A 16067-nucleotide genomic window follows, 5' to 3' on the forward strand; every position below is an offset into this window, starting at 1 on the left:
TGAAATTCCTAACTTTTGAAGTATTTTTCCTACTAAGAAAATCTACAAATATTACTTAGCCAGTAGCTGATGCAGAGATGTTCAAAGACAAAGGATATCCTGATAAATAAATCACCCAAAGTAGTTTCCTGACAAAAAGTCACAGTAAGCCAGAAGTCTGACTTTCTTCCTATCTGATTACTCATCCAGTAACAAATGTCTGGCCATTGCTACTGCAACAAAACTTCTGTACTCAAGCAACCTGAAAGCCTTCTGTATTTTTAATGGTTTGGATGCCTTTTTTCAAGTTTGCACTGCAGTTTTCATTGAGACCTGAGGTTTTATTGGAAGTACATACATTAGAGGTGTCCAAAACCCAAAATCCAGTTGCTTTCTAAAAGAATTTGCACATTGTAATAGATCAAAATATGTGGCTTTTAGATCCTTTCCTTATGATGCATGTAATCTTAATGCTGCCTCTTTCTTTCATCTTCTTATCTGGTCTTTTTTTTGTTTGTTTTTCAAGTCTTAATGTATTGCAACATAAGGAAGGAAGCAGATATCCTTTGGTTGCTTAGCATTGGAAAAATGATAAAATGAAAACACAAGAAGACAGTAGAGTTAACTAAAATGGCTTTCTAAAAATGTACTAACTCATTAGCTGAAATGGAGCCATTTCTTTTTTTCTGTTTGGCTTTGGAGAAATCAACAAAATGAAACAATTTCTTCAGAAAGTATTTGTGAAATTTCTTTAAAATTCTTCGAATTTCCTTTAAAATCAACTCCCTTCTATTGGATTTCTATTGGAAAGCCCAATATATTATATTGGGCTGGGAAGCATTGGGAAAGGACAGTGTATTGGAATTGGTAAAGGGCATAGTGTATTTTTACTTTAATATGCCTTTAAATTTAATTATTGGCTCCCAGGTAAATGATATTTAGGCATGTTGTGCTAGTTATAACCACAGAATCTCAGTGGACAAGGGGACAGACTAAAAGATATAAAACAAGATTGCCATGTTTGGCAATTTCTACAGACTGATTGTAAAATAAAATCTTAAGTATATAAGTCCCTTAAAGTGAGATCTTCCTTTGAGCATATGTGGCTTTTTTCTCCAGTATTGGAGTTTAAAGTAATATTTAGCATAGATGCTTCACTGCAGCGTTCTCTATGCAAGCTCAGTAGTCAGGAAGAAGAACCAACAGCCTTGTATCAGTAGCCAAATAACAACTGAAAAATGAAGCAATGGAGAGCTGCAAATTAAATGCATTTTAGTAAAACGAACAACTGTAGATTGCACCATCTTTTTTCCACTTTGGAAAAGATAGCAGATTGACCATAAAAATGAAGTAGAAATACTAGTTGATAAAATAAGTACAGCAGGATAAGAGAAATAGTCATAAATCTTCAAGTCAAAACAGTGTGCTACTTCTGTTTTCTTAAATTAAACCAAAATCTTCATCTTAATTTCTGTAATTTGTGGTGGATTTATTTGAAAACCATCACATCCTGTAATACTACAAAAACAGTAAATGTAAAGACTGAGAGAGGGGATCTGGACAATATGTGGACTTGAACTTTTAAAGACCTCTATCGCTGTGCAAGAAATATTTAAGCTTTATGCAGAGATTACTGTAACTGTTCAATCTAAAAGCTCTCTTGAAAAGAAAAGAAAACGCAATGAAATCTCCATTGAAGTCAAAAGGCTTTTCATTTCTGTTGATTTGCTTTGCTTTGCTTGAAAAGGTGTGGCATTGAGCCAGATCTATAAAGTGATGTAATCTCTGTCAAACAGCCAGATAGTGTTTTTGTTAGGAGAAAACATTTGCAGTGTTCATAAAATAAGCCTGCAAATTTAAAAATGCGATGTAAAACCTTCTTTGTTAGTTCACTTACTGAGTAATTTTCCCACTATAGTGGTTTTAGCTTCCATGATAGGGTGTGACCACTTAAGGCTTGGGTATAAACATGGATGGTCTTGCTTTTTTAATTTTGGCTGCATAAATGAAACCACCAAATCTTCACATGGAGGTAAAACAAAGGGAAAAAAGCCTATTTCTATACAGAGAAGCAAGCTGAAAGACCTTACAAGCATGGTAACACCCTGAACTTAACAGCGATTTCTCCACTATTAATGTTTCCATTGTCATGTTGTCCCTCTTCATTTCTAGGGCTACAGACTACGCGTTTAGGAAACCATTTGGAAGATAGAGTAAACAAATTTTTGCGGCGACAGAATCATCCTGAAGCTGGAGAGGTCTTTGTCAGAGTAGTAGCAAGTTCAGATAAGACAGTAGAAGTTAAACCAGGAATGAAATCCAGGTTAGTTCTATTAATTACAGTAAATGAGATCTTGATTTTATTTTATTTTTTAAGTCTCCCTGCATAAATACTGCAAAACTGTGCCAATTTGCACCTTAATCCCTTTGCACATTTTTGAAAGTTAGGTATGAGTAAGATAATGAAAGGTAAAAAAAGCAGTATGCAGTAAATGAACTCAGAGGAGGTAACCATTGTATTTGACTGTTTGGGGAGGTAGTGGGGACATCCTGGGTTTGGTTGGAATATTATGACTTTGTATTACTAAATCTTGAGAGAGTCTGACCACATTTTGGTTAGCATCATAGAATTCATAGTTTAGTTCAGAACAGTTGCTGAGATTCTGTTCCTTACTGTTCCTTCATTTTGTTGTGTTCTTATAAATACTTTAGCTTTCAGAAGTTAGTTTTAATTTGCTTCATCATAAATGAAAACCTTAAAAGTTTTATCCTATAAAGTATTTTGCCTTTAATTCATAAAGACAGTGTTTACGTGACATCACTTCCTCATAATGTATCAGATTTTCTACTCTACAACTTATTTAAAGGCTTGTGGTTTCTGAGGATGCTCTTGTACCCAATGCTTGCCTGTTCAGTTGTATGTTAACTATATGGAAAATGTTTTCCATGAGTTTTAATAGTAGCAGGACTCCCTGTTCTAATACAGCTCAGATCAAACCCTCTTTAATTTCTGCATAAATGTTTCTAATGAGTTAAAAATAAGATTAAAAAGAATTCCCTCATTCTGGTAGGACACTGATTTAATAATTGGCTTTTTGTTGGTTTGGTTTTTGTTTATTTTTTTTCCTATTCCTGCCACCCTTCCCTTCAGATTTGTGGATTCTGGTGAGATGTCAGAATCTTTCCCTTACCGTACCAAAGCTCTGTTTGCTTTTGAGGAGATAGACGGCGTAGATGTGTGCTTCTTTGGCATGCATGTACAGGAGTATGGCTCGGATTGCCCCCCTCCAAATACAAGGTACCTCTTTCATTTCTTTACTGGTGGTGCATGCACAGAGAACACCTTGCTACATTCACTGGACAATTAGTCTCAAATACAGAAGACTGGGAGATATGTTTTAATTCTGTGGCACAAATAAGTCAGATTTTGTATGACTGTGGATTACTTTGTAGGGGAAAACAAGTATCACAACAAAAATGTTACAATTTTTTGTATTCTCTATTTAATTTTGCCTCTTGATATATGGTCTTGCTGTCTAAAAAAAATGCTACCCATCTTTTGCTTTTGAGAATGGTTTATACCATGTTAAGATGCTTAAATAGCCATTAAAATGTCATCATTATTTTTTTTGTTCAGTATGGCTGTATATGTATCTAGTATAAAAGTTCTCAGTAGGCAAAACGGACATTTAGCCATACATGATTTTCTGTCATTCTTCTCTCATTTCTATAGGCGTGTGTACATATCGTATCTAGATAGTATTCATTTCTTCCGCCCCCGTTGTCTCCGAACTGCAGTTTATCATGAAATCCTCATTGGATATTTAGAGTACGTGAAGAAACTTGGGTAAGTGAGATCTTTGTAAAGAAAGAAATCTTTTTTCTTAGCTTTTTTTTAAATCCAGGTTGCCAAGTAGCTTTTCACTTGGGATAGTGTCTCTCTCTGAGGTATGTGGAACACATGCCTTTTCTGCAGTGGAGAGAGAAATTTGGATTCTATCCCTAAGGTGCTTTTTCTGTTGTTAGAATTCTTAAACTGACAGCATATAATTCTTTCAGAGGTTCACTTGATGTTTAATTTTCGTTATTATATCCTGGGCCTTTTCTCATCTCTTGTATAAATAGAGGTTATTGCTTCAGCATCTTTGTTACAAAGAAAAGATAAAGAAAAGAAAAAAAAAGCCAGAGGTCTGAACTTATATCTCAGTTTATCTCACTTATATTTTAAGATGGTAGTCAAAATGGTTAAGACTTTTTTTCTTGTATGTGAAACACAGGTATGTGACAGGACACATCTGGGCCTGTCCGCCAAGTGAAGGAGATGACTATATTTTTCATTGCCATCCGCCTGATCAGAAAATACCCAAACCCAAACGTTTACAAGAATGGTATAAGAAGATGCTGGACAAGGCATTTGCTGAAAGAATCATTCATGACTACAAGGTTTGCTACTGTTTTCTTCCCGAATGAATTTTTATGGGCTTTTCATTTGAAGGTAGCTAATATTGTTTCATAACGCATGAAACTGTGGTAGTGTTGTACAAGGGTTTTTATTCTCGGCTAGTGTCTTCATTTTCTTAGATTTTTCCAGAGATTCTGCCTTTGAGAGTAAAAATCCCTCAGGTTTGGTTTCTGCATTAAGAGGACTGTGCAAGACCCTGCCTTTATGTACTTGTCTTTCACTGCAGTCTTCTTAGGCAAGGAAGAACGTAGCATGTTAAGGTTTATAGAAGTTGCTTGCTTCTGGTGATTCTGGAGGATCAGGTGGAATACTGGACCCTACCAATGTGAAATCAAAAAAACCTGCTTATGAAACAGCTTCTTCACTTGAAGAGAAAAAAGATGATTTTCATAATTGGAGAATATCACACGTGTACCCAAGGAAATAAGTTAAAGATGGCAAAGGTAGCATTTGCCACTCCTTACATGCTAAAATTTACAATAATTTCTTAATGGTAGTGACAGAGCTGGAAGAAAATGATGTTTTGATTGTAAGTGACAGTTACTAAATGTGTGGAATAGAACAGTGTATAGCAAGCCTTGTCATCTGCTCTGGCGTAACAAAGAGCTAGAAAATCTGTGTGTCTCCTAATAAGGTGATCTTGAAATGAATCCGAAGAAGAAAATGGGCTAGTCTTGTATGTGCTTGCTAAACCCAGTGCACTTAAAAAAACCACCTCCACACCAACTGTATAAAGTACCTGTTCCTTTTCAGAATACTGGTTCCTCTCAGTGGTCCCTAGTCTTTCGGGGCAGGTGGTCCACAGAGCTTCAGTCAGTGGTCAGTGAAGGACACAGGCTGCGCACAGGCCCCCTCCCACACCCAGACTTTATATTCCTGTGTGTAGTAGTTGGCCGGTGCATTCAGCGATTCTTCCTGCAGTTATGGGGCTTATTGCACTTATGATGGTGCATTGAAGTGCTTACGTGCTTTCAAATTTGTAAGGGAAAGGACTGGATGAGATGCACTTGCTGTCACTAGAACAGTTCCTGCTCTTGTCCAGGAGCAGTGTAGTAAAAACTAAGTGGTGTAGGCTTCATTTTTAATTGGCATAGTTACCAGAGAGGGGTTTGTTATGCTTTCCAGGGGTATCTTAGTCTCCCATCATGTCAGGAACATGCACCAATTGCATGATGGAGGTTCAGGAGAGCTTCAGCAGCTGTCTTTCTAAGATGAAACAGGGAGTGGGCTGTTACCTATATTGCCAGTCCAGTTTTTGAGCTGCACCCAGAAAAGGAGGGCTGCCAGGAGTGGGCCATGGACTGTAAGTGAGGCACAGCTGTTCAGTGTAGCACTGGATCATGTCTCTGGTTCTCTTCCCTCTCTTAAGGGGTCTTCATTTATTTATTGTTGGTGTTGTGTGATACACTTAACAGGACATCTTCAAACAAGCAACTGAGGACAGGCTGACAAGTGCCAAGGAGCTGCCTTACTTTGAAGGTGATTTCTGGCCCAATGTGCTAGAAGAAAGCATTAAGGAGTTGGAGCAGGAGGAGGAGGAAAGAAAAAAGGAAGAAAGTACTGCAGCTAGTGAAACAACAGAGGTGAGTTAACTTTATCTGCTATATCTGCTTCTGGCTCACAAAGCTGACAGTTAATGCTCTAATAAATTAGAGAGTTCACATCCAGTAAACTAGAAAAGAAGGTCATTCACATCAGACGTTAAATCAGGACTCCCTTTAACTGCGTTTCTGGGTTTTTTTCTTGCAACAAATACACTGGTGGCTTGGTTTGTGGTTTTTTTTTCTAGCAGAATCAGAAGTCAGTTATGTCAGTTCAGCATCTCTGTTCTCGGAGAAATGTGTTAAGCTACTTTTGGATTGCATTATGACTGCTACATTTGCTTGCCGTCATTTGGCTGAGCTTCTGGTTCACACCTTTGCAGATCACCTTCAGTATTTGCATTTTGAAAGATGCTGTAGTTTTCAAAGCTGAATTAAATTTTGCTATTATTTAAGCAGAGGTACTTGTAGTCGTTTGCGACAGTAGGGGGCTGAAATTTAAAGGTATTTATTGCAAGCTTTGCTTTAGTGTGAAACGTCAATCCTGATGGTGGTGTTCCTTCAGCAGCATTCTCTCTTTGTGTATAAAAACCAACCAAACAAAAAAAACCAGCAACGTAATTTTTCATTATTCGTTTTTTATTTCTGTCTTGATTTTTGTATCTGTAACCAAATGGTCTTAGCACTTTTCTACTGTCCCTTTTACTTGTGATTTGCAGCAAGGTGTTTTGAAAATAAATCTAGTAAGAAAATCTGAATTCTAGCAGATTGAGATGAAACCAAAAGCTTTAACTGAGGAAAAAAACTGCATTCAGCTTAGATGCTGTGACAATTTGCATACCGTATGTATTATGTGTGATTGATGTGGAGTTACAGACCTTAATCCATCAATTTCATTATGTCAGAAAGTTCTTTCTGTTAAACCTTAGCACCTCCATCAAAGCTAACATAGTTTGTTGCTACGTTTTTTATGGAACCATAAAGTTAATAGTTTTCACCTTGTTCCTTCTGAATGTAACTTTTAATATTGAAGTATTTCAACAAACATAGCAGTACGAAAGTAACTGAAAGACAAGGCTTGGAATTTAAGTTGCAGTCCTCCTTTGCTAACAGTATCACTTCCAGTAAATCATAGCATGCCCTTCCAGTGAAAACAGCAGTGTAAACCTCTACATCTAAGAGGGGAAAAAAAGGTGTTTTTAAAAGCCCAGAACAGTTAACTGTGAAACTCACACAAGCTGTCTGCCTAAAGTGAGAAGATGCAGCCTTGACTGTTAACATCCTTATGTCCCCACTTAATGCCATTGATGTTCCTTGGGGTAGCAAGGGAACAAAATCTGCATCCAAGTTGCTGAAGGTGTCATCCAAGAATGCAACAAAAAATGTAACAGTGTGGTCTTTGCTGCTTGGCTTAGAAAAAGGAGTGAAATTAAAAGCATGAGAACTTATCCAGTGCAGTCACTTAAACTTGTCACTTATGGAGGAAACTATGCCCGGCAATGGGGATCTCCATGTGTAGAAGCGCTTGATGGATCTTTGCAGTTGGCCTTGTATTGAGACTGTCCAGAATCTATCTGTTCTTAAATTCTTAGTCCTAAACTTCATGTATGTGGAGAGAAGGCTTCTTAAAAGTCAGCACGTGCTGTGAGTATCAGTTAAAGAGAGTCTAAAGAGGTGGTGAATATTCAGAAGTTCTTGAAAAAGGTTCTGAAGGGACAAGGCTCACTGAGTACCTGTGCGGTCGGCATCCGTGGCAAAACTGGCTGAGTATGTTAAATGCTATCAAAAGGAAGTAGTACAAAAACAATCTTACAACCTCTTAAAACATTTTGGAATAGCTCTGTACAATTGACCAAACATAAACTTGCTGAAGATGGAGTAGAAAGAAAACAGATTTATACTGTTACCTAAGTTTTAATCTATTCTTCTTTTTGGTGTTTACACTTTTAAATCTATGTTGATGCTCTAGAATGCATAGGCAAAGGAGGACATGCCCTAATTCTATCAGGGTGGTAGAAATTTTGGGGAAAAGAAGTCAAGGTGGGAACATACAATAGCTCATTTCTGAATACCTTCAAATCACTTCAAGCTCTGTCTGGTTTCCCATAAAATAGAATAATTTTAATTTCCAAACAGTTTTGGTCAAAAAGTCAGTAAAATTAGTTACAGAAAACCCAAGATGGGACAGGGCGTTCCTACCTAAGCCTAATTAATGGAATGGAAGGATGGCAACAGTCTATATTTAGAATTGCTTTCTTCAGTTGAAATATTTTTGTTTTCTTTGAATAAATGGGCTTGTGGCTAAACCCTGTGTTTGCTTGTACATGGTGTTCATGAAACTTTCTTGCGTGTGTGTCTATATATATATATCTCTCTGAGTATTTCAGTAGCTTATCTTTCATATTATGATAACCAACATTCTAGCAGTGAGAGAGGGAATTTTTACTGAGTGGCAAGCTCCCTGCTGAGAGCTTGGGTTTTTATTTTTCAAGGACATGAGAAGTCTAAAAGTTATTTCTGTTTTCACAGGTCATCTAAATAGCATCATCTGCTATTTTTTACCCTCTTTACTTACATCTAGTATTCAGTATATGGTCACTGTGGTCTATGTTGTTGTAACTTAGACACAAGTGAAGGTTTCGGGGATTTTATTTTTTTTTTTGGAGTTGTATATGCAGCCATAAGTCTTCAGGATGGAGAATCATGTATTTTGTTAGTTTCAAATCCTGCATTTCTTATCTGTGTACTAGCCCTAAATTTGTTCAATAAAAACAAACAAACAAACATTAAATCAGAGCTCAAGCAAGTAGGTGAAACCCCAAATGCACAACAAAGCAAAATACTGCACTGCTGGATTTTTTTTATTATTATTATTTGTAACTCATTTTATCATCTGTAGGATCTTGTAAAGCAAGCAGTGGAAGCTGAAGTACAGTTTGAGAAGGAAAAAAAAAGTGTAAGATAAAAATTATTTAATTTATATGCATACTTTAAAAATCTATTTTTAAACAACATTTGAATTTGTTTGCCAGTTTGGCTTTTGATTTTTCCTGGAAGATGGGATATATTTAACACAGTATGGCCGATTTGCAGGCATTGGAACAAAGTTCTATTATTGACAGCAGAAGTGTTTCACTTTCAGCTACAGTGAACAGGAGAGAGCTCTATAAAATGTAACATCTTTCCTATGCATTTACTGCAGGGAAGCCAGGGCGACAGCAAAAATGCTAAGAAAAAGAACAACAAAAAAACCAACAAGAATAAGAGTAGCATCAGCAGAGCTAACAAGAAGAAACCCAGCATGCCAAATGTGTCCAATGATCTGTCTCAGAAGCTGTATGCCACTATGGAGAAGCATAAAGAGGTACTGTCAAAATACGCTGCATGAAGAGAAGATTTTATTCCTCTAAATCCAGGCATGATGGTATTCAGAACTGAAAAATCAGGAGGAGTAAAGCTTGTGATTGCATTAGAATTTTTTCTGTTGTGTAACAACATATTGGAAGAGATTAGTCTAAACCAAGTTAATTAGATAACATTTGTAGCATACCATTACTGCAACAGAACATGAGCTTTTTTTCTGCAAGATTATCTAACCTCATTGATTATTTCCTCCCCCTCCCCCCCCCCCCCATTTATCTGCAGGTCTTTTTTGTGATTCATTTACATGCTGGGCCTGTAATTAACACTCTGCCTCCCATTGTGGACCCTGATCCATTACTTAGCTGTGATTTGATGGATGGGCGAGATGCCTTCCTCACCTTAGCCAGAGATAAGCACTGGGAGTTCTCCTCACTACGCCGATCCAAGTGGTCCACGCTCTGCATGCTGGTAGAACTACATACTCAAGGGCAGGATCGCTTTGTCTATACGTGCAATGAGTGCAAACATCATGTGGAAACAAGGTGGCATTGCACTGTCTGTGAGGTAGGTGTATATCACCAGAGACTTCTGCTCTCTCTTGCCCTACAGCTGAGCTTGATTTTTTTTTTTTATTATTTATATTGCCCAAAGTTCTTCCAAATTAAGCCTATCCTGATAAAAGGGCTGCTAAGCCTTAAGGGAAGGTAACGACCACAGTGGGGTACCTCTTCTAGAACAAGTGCCTTCCGTTTCTCGATATGGAAAGCACCGGTGCTCTGGAATGGCTACTGCTGCGTCATTTGTTCCACTATGGTTCCTCTGCATAGACAAGTTTTAACTTAATTTTAAAGACGTTTAGGACTGGGTCATAGGGTGTGACTGCATCAGACTAGTCTGAATCTGCAGGGCCTTAGCTCATCCACATTAAGTGGATGTCCATGAGAGAAGTTAGCGTACCTTTCTGCAAGGTAGCTTTTGTGCTGCTTTGTATGTGGTACTTCATGTTGTAAGGAGTGCAGTTGGCTGCCACAAAGCTGGGTGAGGAGGCTGCCAGAGCTCTTCATTGTCTCTTTGGCCCAGCATTAGTGGTTACCTGCCCTTCAGATCAGACCAAATAATTCCTTCTTAACCTGGCTCAATGCTTTTAATGACTAGTCCTTTTACAGCACAGATTGCTTCCGCTGAACTATGTTAGAGTACAATTATGCATGGAGTTGTACGGGTGGACTTGAGGAGAAGGTAGCCTCTAGAGGGCTTGTGATGACCTCTGGCTGTAGCTAAATAAAATAATAAAAAAAATCTGAATAAGTGCAGCCTAGTTCTTACACTGCAAGTTATTGCCAGGTTTGCGGTTGAAGAGTCTTAATTAATCCCTCTGAGGAAAGCATTGAAAAGGTCTTCTTGAGGCAAGACTGCAGGAAATGGATCATACACACTAGGGGAGTTAAGTGGTGGAAGGAGGTATGGCCTTTAGGTTTCTTCTGGGTGTAAGGGAGTGCCCTTCCTCCAGCAAAAAAAGGACAGAGCAGTGAAAATGTGGGTGCATGAGCATGTTTTCAGAAAAGTGTCCGTCTTAGCATGAAACTTGCACTTGATTTGAGGGTCGTTCTAGAGATTAAAAAATATATATATATATCTTTCAGGGTAGTCATTATTAATCAGTAATTGCACTAAGAATAGATAAATGGAGAGCCAAACCCTATTTTTTAGGCAGTGACAGTAGGTTCGCCTTACTAGTTGGAGGTTTCAGCCCTCCTTTTGTAGGTACATCGGTAGACATCACAGAAAAGTAAACAGTTCCTGTCATCAAAAGGGGAAAATAAAATAAAAAAACCCCACACAATTCCTGCAAGACTTTTTCATGTAATAAAATGAAGACACAATTACAGCCCCTATTTGCATTGTTACCGTAGTCAAGACTTGTGATTGCAGGCTCACTTTGCAGAGCCAGCTGATGTAGCTTCTGCCCTCAGCTGCCCAGCACTCCCTGCCCTAAAGGTCCACTCCCACTGTCTCTGTAGGCTATGCAGCTGCTTCTCTACCTTGGTGTAACAGGTGTAAATTGAAACTGGCAGCTGCTTGCAGCACATGGCTGTTGTCCTGCTTTTGTTCTTTGTGTTTGTACCCACTGAAACCCAAAGTGTGTTTCCACACCAGGCTCATGTTGCTCACCTAGCACCTCTTTTGCTCTTCCGCTCTTTTGCTGGTATGGTTAGTGCTCTGTAGACAACTGAACTCTGGGTTTTCTTTGGTTTCAGGACTATGACCTCTGCATTAACTGCTACAACACTAAGAGCCATGACCACAAGATGGTTAAGTGGGGCCTGGGTCTGGATGATGAGAGCAACAGCCAAGGAGAGCAACAGTCAAAGAGCCCCCAGGAGTCGCGACGACTGAGCATCCAGCGCTGCATTCAGTCCCTTGTCCATGCCTGTCAGTGCCGCAATGCAAACTGCTCATTGCCATCCTGCCAGAAGATGAAACGGGTTGTCCAGCACACCAAGGGTTGCAAGCGCAAGACCAACGGTGGCTGTCCGGTGTGCAAACAGCTCATAGCTCTTTGCTGCTACCATGCCAAACACTGCCAAGAGAACAAATGCCCTGTGCCATTCTGTCTCAATATCAAACACAAACTTCGACAGCAGCAGATCCAGCATCGCCTGCAGCAGGCTCAGCTCATGCGCAGAAGGATGGCTACCATGAACACCCGAAACGTGCCTCAGCAAAGTTTGCCTTCTCCTACCTCAGCAACGCCTGGTACCCCTACACAGCAGCCAAGTACACCACAAACACCACAGCCTCCTCCCCAGCCCCAGCCTTCCCCTGTAAGTATGTCACCGGCTGGCTTTCCCAGTGTGTCGAGAACTCAGCCCCCTACTACTGTTTCAACAGGAAAACCCACAAACCCGGTTTCCGCACCTCCACCTCCAGCTCAGCCTCCACCAGCCGCAGTGGAAGCGGCTCGGCAGATCGAGAGAGAAGCTGCCCAGCAGCAGCAGCAGCTCTACAGGGTCAACAACATTAACAATGGTTTGCCTCCTGGTCGCCCAGGACTAGTAAACCCGACAGTGGGTTCAGTGAACCAGATGCAGCAAGTCAGCATGAATGTACCCCGGCCCAACCCTGTAAGTGGTCCAGTGATGTCCAACATGCAACCTGGGCAATGGCAGTCACCTCCAATGCCGCAGCAGCAACCAATGCAGCCAGGAATGGCGAGACCGGTTATGCCAATGGCGACGCCACAAGCAGTGGCTGGGCCAAGGATGCCAGGCGTGCAGCAGCCGCCACGGAGCATCCCCCCGAATGCACTTCAGGACTTACTGAGGACCTTGAAATCACCAAGCTCTCCGCAACAGCAACAGCAGGTTCTTAATATCCTTAAATCCAACCCTCAGCTTATGGCAGCTTTTATAAAGCAAAGAACAGCCAAATATGTGGCTAACCAGCCTGGGATGCAGCCACAAGCAGGCATACAGCCCCAGCCTGGGATGCAGCAGCCGCAGACTGGCATGCAACAACCAGGCATGCACGCTCAAGCAGGATTGCAGAACATGAACGCGATGCAAGCAGGAGTGCAGAGACCGAGCGTTCCTCCCCAACAGCAAGGGATAGGAGCTATGAATCCCCAGGGACAAGCGATAAACATTATGAACCCCGGCCACAACCCTAGCATGGCAAACATGAGTCCGCAGTACAGAGAAATACTGAGGCGGCAATTACTGCAGCAGCAGCAGCAACAGCAGCAGCAGCAAGGAGGGGCTGGCATGGCAGGAGGGATGGCAGGACATAACCAGTTCCAGCAGCCTCAAGGACCAGGAGGTTACCCTCAAGCCATGCAGCAGCAGCGGATGCAACAGCATATATCGATACAGGGGGGGTCCATGGGACAGATGGCTCAGATGGGACAGCTGAACCAGATGGGCCAGCCCGGCATGGGGGCAGACGGCACTCCCAACATCCAGCAAGCACTGCAGCAGCGGATCCTGCAACAGCAGCAGATGAAGCAGCAGATAGGGTCCCCCGGCCAGCCTAACCCCATGAGCCCACAGCAGCACATGCTCTCAGGACAACCGCAGGCATCTCATCTCCCTGGCCAGCAGATCGCCACCTCCCTCAGCAACCAGGTGCGGTCCCCAGCACCCGTTCAGTCTCCCCGTCCCCAGTCCCAGCCACCACATTCCAGCCCGTCACCCAGGATACAGCCCCAACCATCACCTCACCACGTCTCTCCCCAGACTGGTTCCCCCCACCCAGGACTCGCAGTTACTATGGCTAGCTCCATGGATCAGGGACACTTGGGCAACCCAGAACAGAGTGCAATGCTTCCACAACTAAACACCCCGAACAGGAGTGCGTTGTCTAACGAATTGTCTCTGGTTGGTGACACCACCGGGGACACATTAGAAAAATTTGTGGAGGGTTTGTAGCATTATGGGAGCATCACTTTTTTTTTTTCCTTTCGTGTTCTTGGACATTTTGTACTGAAAATTCAGACATCTGGGTTGTTTTGAATCCTAGATGGAACTGCTGCTTCCTACATGTGGAAGAATGAATTGCTGTTTAAAAAAAAAAAAAAAAAAAAAACAATACAAAGAATATATTTTTTTGTTAAAGCCAGGCGGTTAAAATATCTGGTCTCTTTTGTGGGTTTTTTTGGTTTTTATTTTTTTGTTGCTGTTGACTCATACCTTTTTTTTAATGGGGAAAACAAGTTCATTATATTCATATTTTTTATTTGTATTTTCAAGACTTTAAACATTTGCGTTTAAAAGAAGAAAAAATAATATTCAGAAACTGTTTCCTGAAATAATGCAACATTGTAATGTATCCCGGTAACTTTGACATGTTGCGGGAAGATTTTTTTTTTTCTATAGTGAACTCTGCAGGCATTTGAAGTATTACCCCTGGAAAGATAGGAATTGACTCTTGCACACAAACACACATTGGCCAATGCCAAAATCCTTGTCTTGCAGATGTAGAAATTGTTGCTTTGTTTCTCTGATAAAACTGGTTTTAGATGAAAATAGGGATGATCACTCTTAGACCGTGCTGATTTGAATAGAGAAGAAGCATTCTTTTCTTTCTTTCTTCTGTGTGAAACTTGAAATGAGGAAAAGCAATTCTAGTGTAAATCATGCAAGCGCTATAATTACTATAAATAAGAAAATCCAAGAAGATTCAATCACTGTATAGAATGGTAAAAAAAAACAAACTCATTTCTTACTTATAATATCATATTGTTAAATAAACTGTGTGCAACAGACAAAAAGGGTGGTCCTTCTTGAATTCATGTACATGGTATTAACACTTAGTGTTTGGGTTTTTTGTTATGAAAATGCTGTTTTCAACATTGTATTTGGACTATGCATGTCTTTTTTCCATTGTATATAAAGTATTGCTTAAAATTGATATAAATTACTGAAGTTTTTAACATGTATTCTGTTCTTTAAAATCCATGTAAGAATGTTTAAGGTTTTTATTTATTTATATATTTTTTGATCATGTTCTTTGTAAGACATAGCTATGACTATTCACTCATCACACAGAGCAGCCAGAGGCATCGATAGGAGTGGCACGATACATGGAGTATTGTAGGTAGCATGTCTGTTTTACAACACCCTTTAGTGATTGTTTCCTTTTCGGGGAGGGAGAGGAGAGGGGAATGTTTCCCATACGTGGAATATTTGCAGGTGTTCATCCATAAGGGTTAACTGGAATAAATTATTAATAGCCGTTGCTTTTTAAAAACTGCATTAATTTAGAGAAGGATCACCAATGAAAGGAAAATAGAGAGTATTGAGTTAATTCTAGGCTAATTTATTTAGTCTACAGTAAAATATGAACCTATTGACTTTAACACTATTTTTCTGCTGTTAACTCTGAGTCTAGATTTGAGGGTTTTCTGTGGAATAAAAAATAACAAATCATGTACATGTTCCCTTTAATATCCTGTCACCATGCCCTCATGTTCTGGGATACTTGCCCCTCCTCCCCGCAAGGAATTGCTTTCTTGGAGTTAAAAAGTCCAGGGAAACTTTCCCAGTGTAGGTGTGAGCTTAAAACCACAACTAGCCTAAAATGCCATCACTCAGACCTTGAGGCTTCTCGATTACGTGCGACTGGCATGGGATTAGCAGCAAACCCAGCAAGGTATCCTGCCTGGCAGCCGCTGCCACTCCAGCGGAGAGCACTGGGCACACTTGGCTTTTCACGTTAAGTTAGTGCTTCCTCCAGCCTTACATTTTTATAGGAAAACAGCGTTGGGGGAGGATGGGGGGAGAAGAGCAAACAATTTATCTCAACTTCTATCCCCGTACTGTGAAAATAGTAGTGCGCTGCCGTGCTACTTCATTCTTTTTAACTGTAGAGGGTTTCTGCTTAAACTTTTCTTGCAAACTTTTAACTATTGTACCTTTTTCACCACCATTGGATTCATCTGCCCACGCAATTGTCTTCAGCAATTCAAGATGTCAAAATTTGGGGCTGGGCTGAGGTCAGTGAACACTAACCCAAAGCTTGTCCAGAAGAAATTGCTGTAAAAAAAAAAAAAAAAAAAGATGGAAAGCCCTGATGCTGTGTCTCATGCTGTGTACTTAAAAAGAGGAAAAATACTATATTTGTGATCAAAAAAGAGGAAACTTGAAATGTGCTGGTGTTTCTAATAAAAGCTGGTAAAACTGCTTGGATTGAAGGATGGTTCCACTTGGCTGGTGCCCGCTAGG

The 16067-nt window shown here is 40.3% G+C and overlaps 2 protein-coding genes across 4 annotated transcripts in view; one reads left to right on the plus strand and one right to left on the minus strand.

Annotated features, from left to right (window-relative positions):
- The window catches only part of CREBBP (CREB binding protein), a 97773-nt gene extending 82991 nt beyond the window's left edge, over positions 1–14782 (plus strand). For 2 of the 3 annotated variants that reach the window (XM_049791147.1, XM_049791146.1), the window contains exons 24-31: positions 2152–2302; positions 3131–3277; positions 3713–3826; positions 4257–4422; positions 5857–6024; positions 9185–9346; positions 9628–9909; positions 11604–14782. In XM_049791147.1, the coding sequence (XP_049647104.1) occupies positions 2152–2302; positions 3131–3277; positions 3713–3826; positions 4257–4422; positions 5857–6024; positions 9185–9346; positions 9628–9909; positions 11604–13772 (3359 nt within the window). In that variant the 3' untranslated portion in view covers positions 13773–14782. Of the gene's footprint in view, positions 1–2151; positions 2303–3130; positions 3278–3712; positions 3827–4256; positions 4423–5856; positions 6025–8881; positions 8939–9184; positions 9347–9627; positions 9910–11603 lie in introns of all 3 variants that reach the window. The other variant, XM_049791144.1, reaches the window with a different exon arrangement.
- GLIS2 (GLIS family zinc finger 2) overlaps positions 1–16067 on the minus strand; it is a 300390-nt gene that overhangs the window by 274210 nt on the left and 10113 nt on the right. The window lies entirely within an intron of this gene.

This window comes from Accipiter gentilis, chromosome 33 (assembly GCF_929443795.1).
Source record: "Accipiter gentilis chromosome 33, bAccGen1.1, whole genome shotgun sequence".
Taxonomy (NCBI): Eukaryota; Metazoa; Chordata; class Aves; order Accipitriformes; family Accipitridae; genus Astur; species Astur gentilis.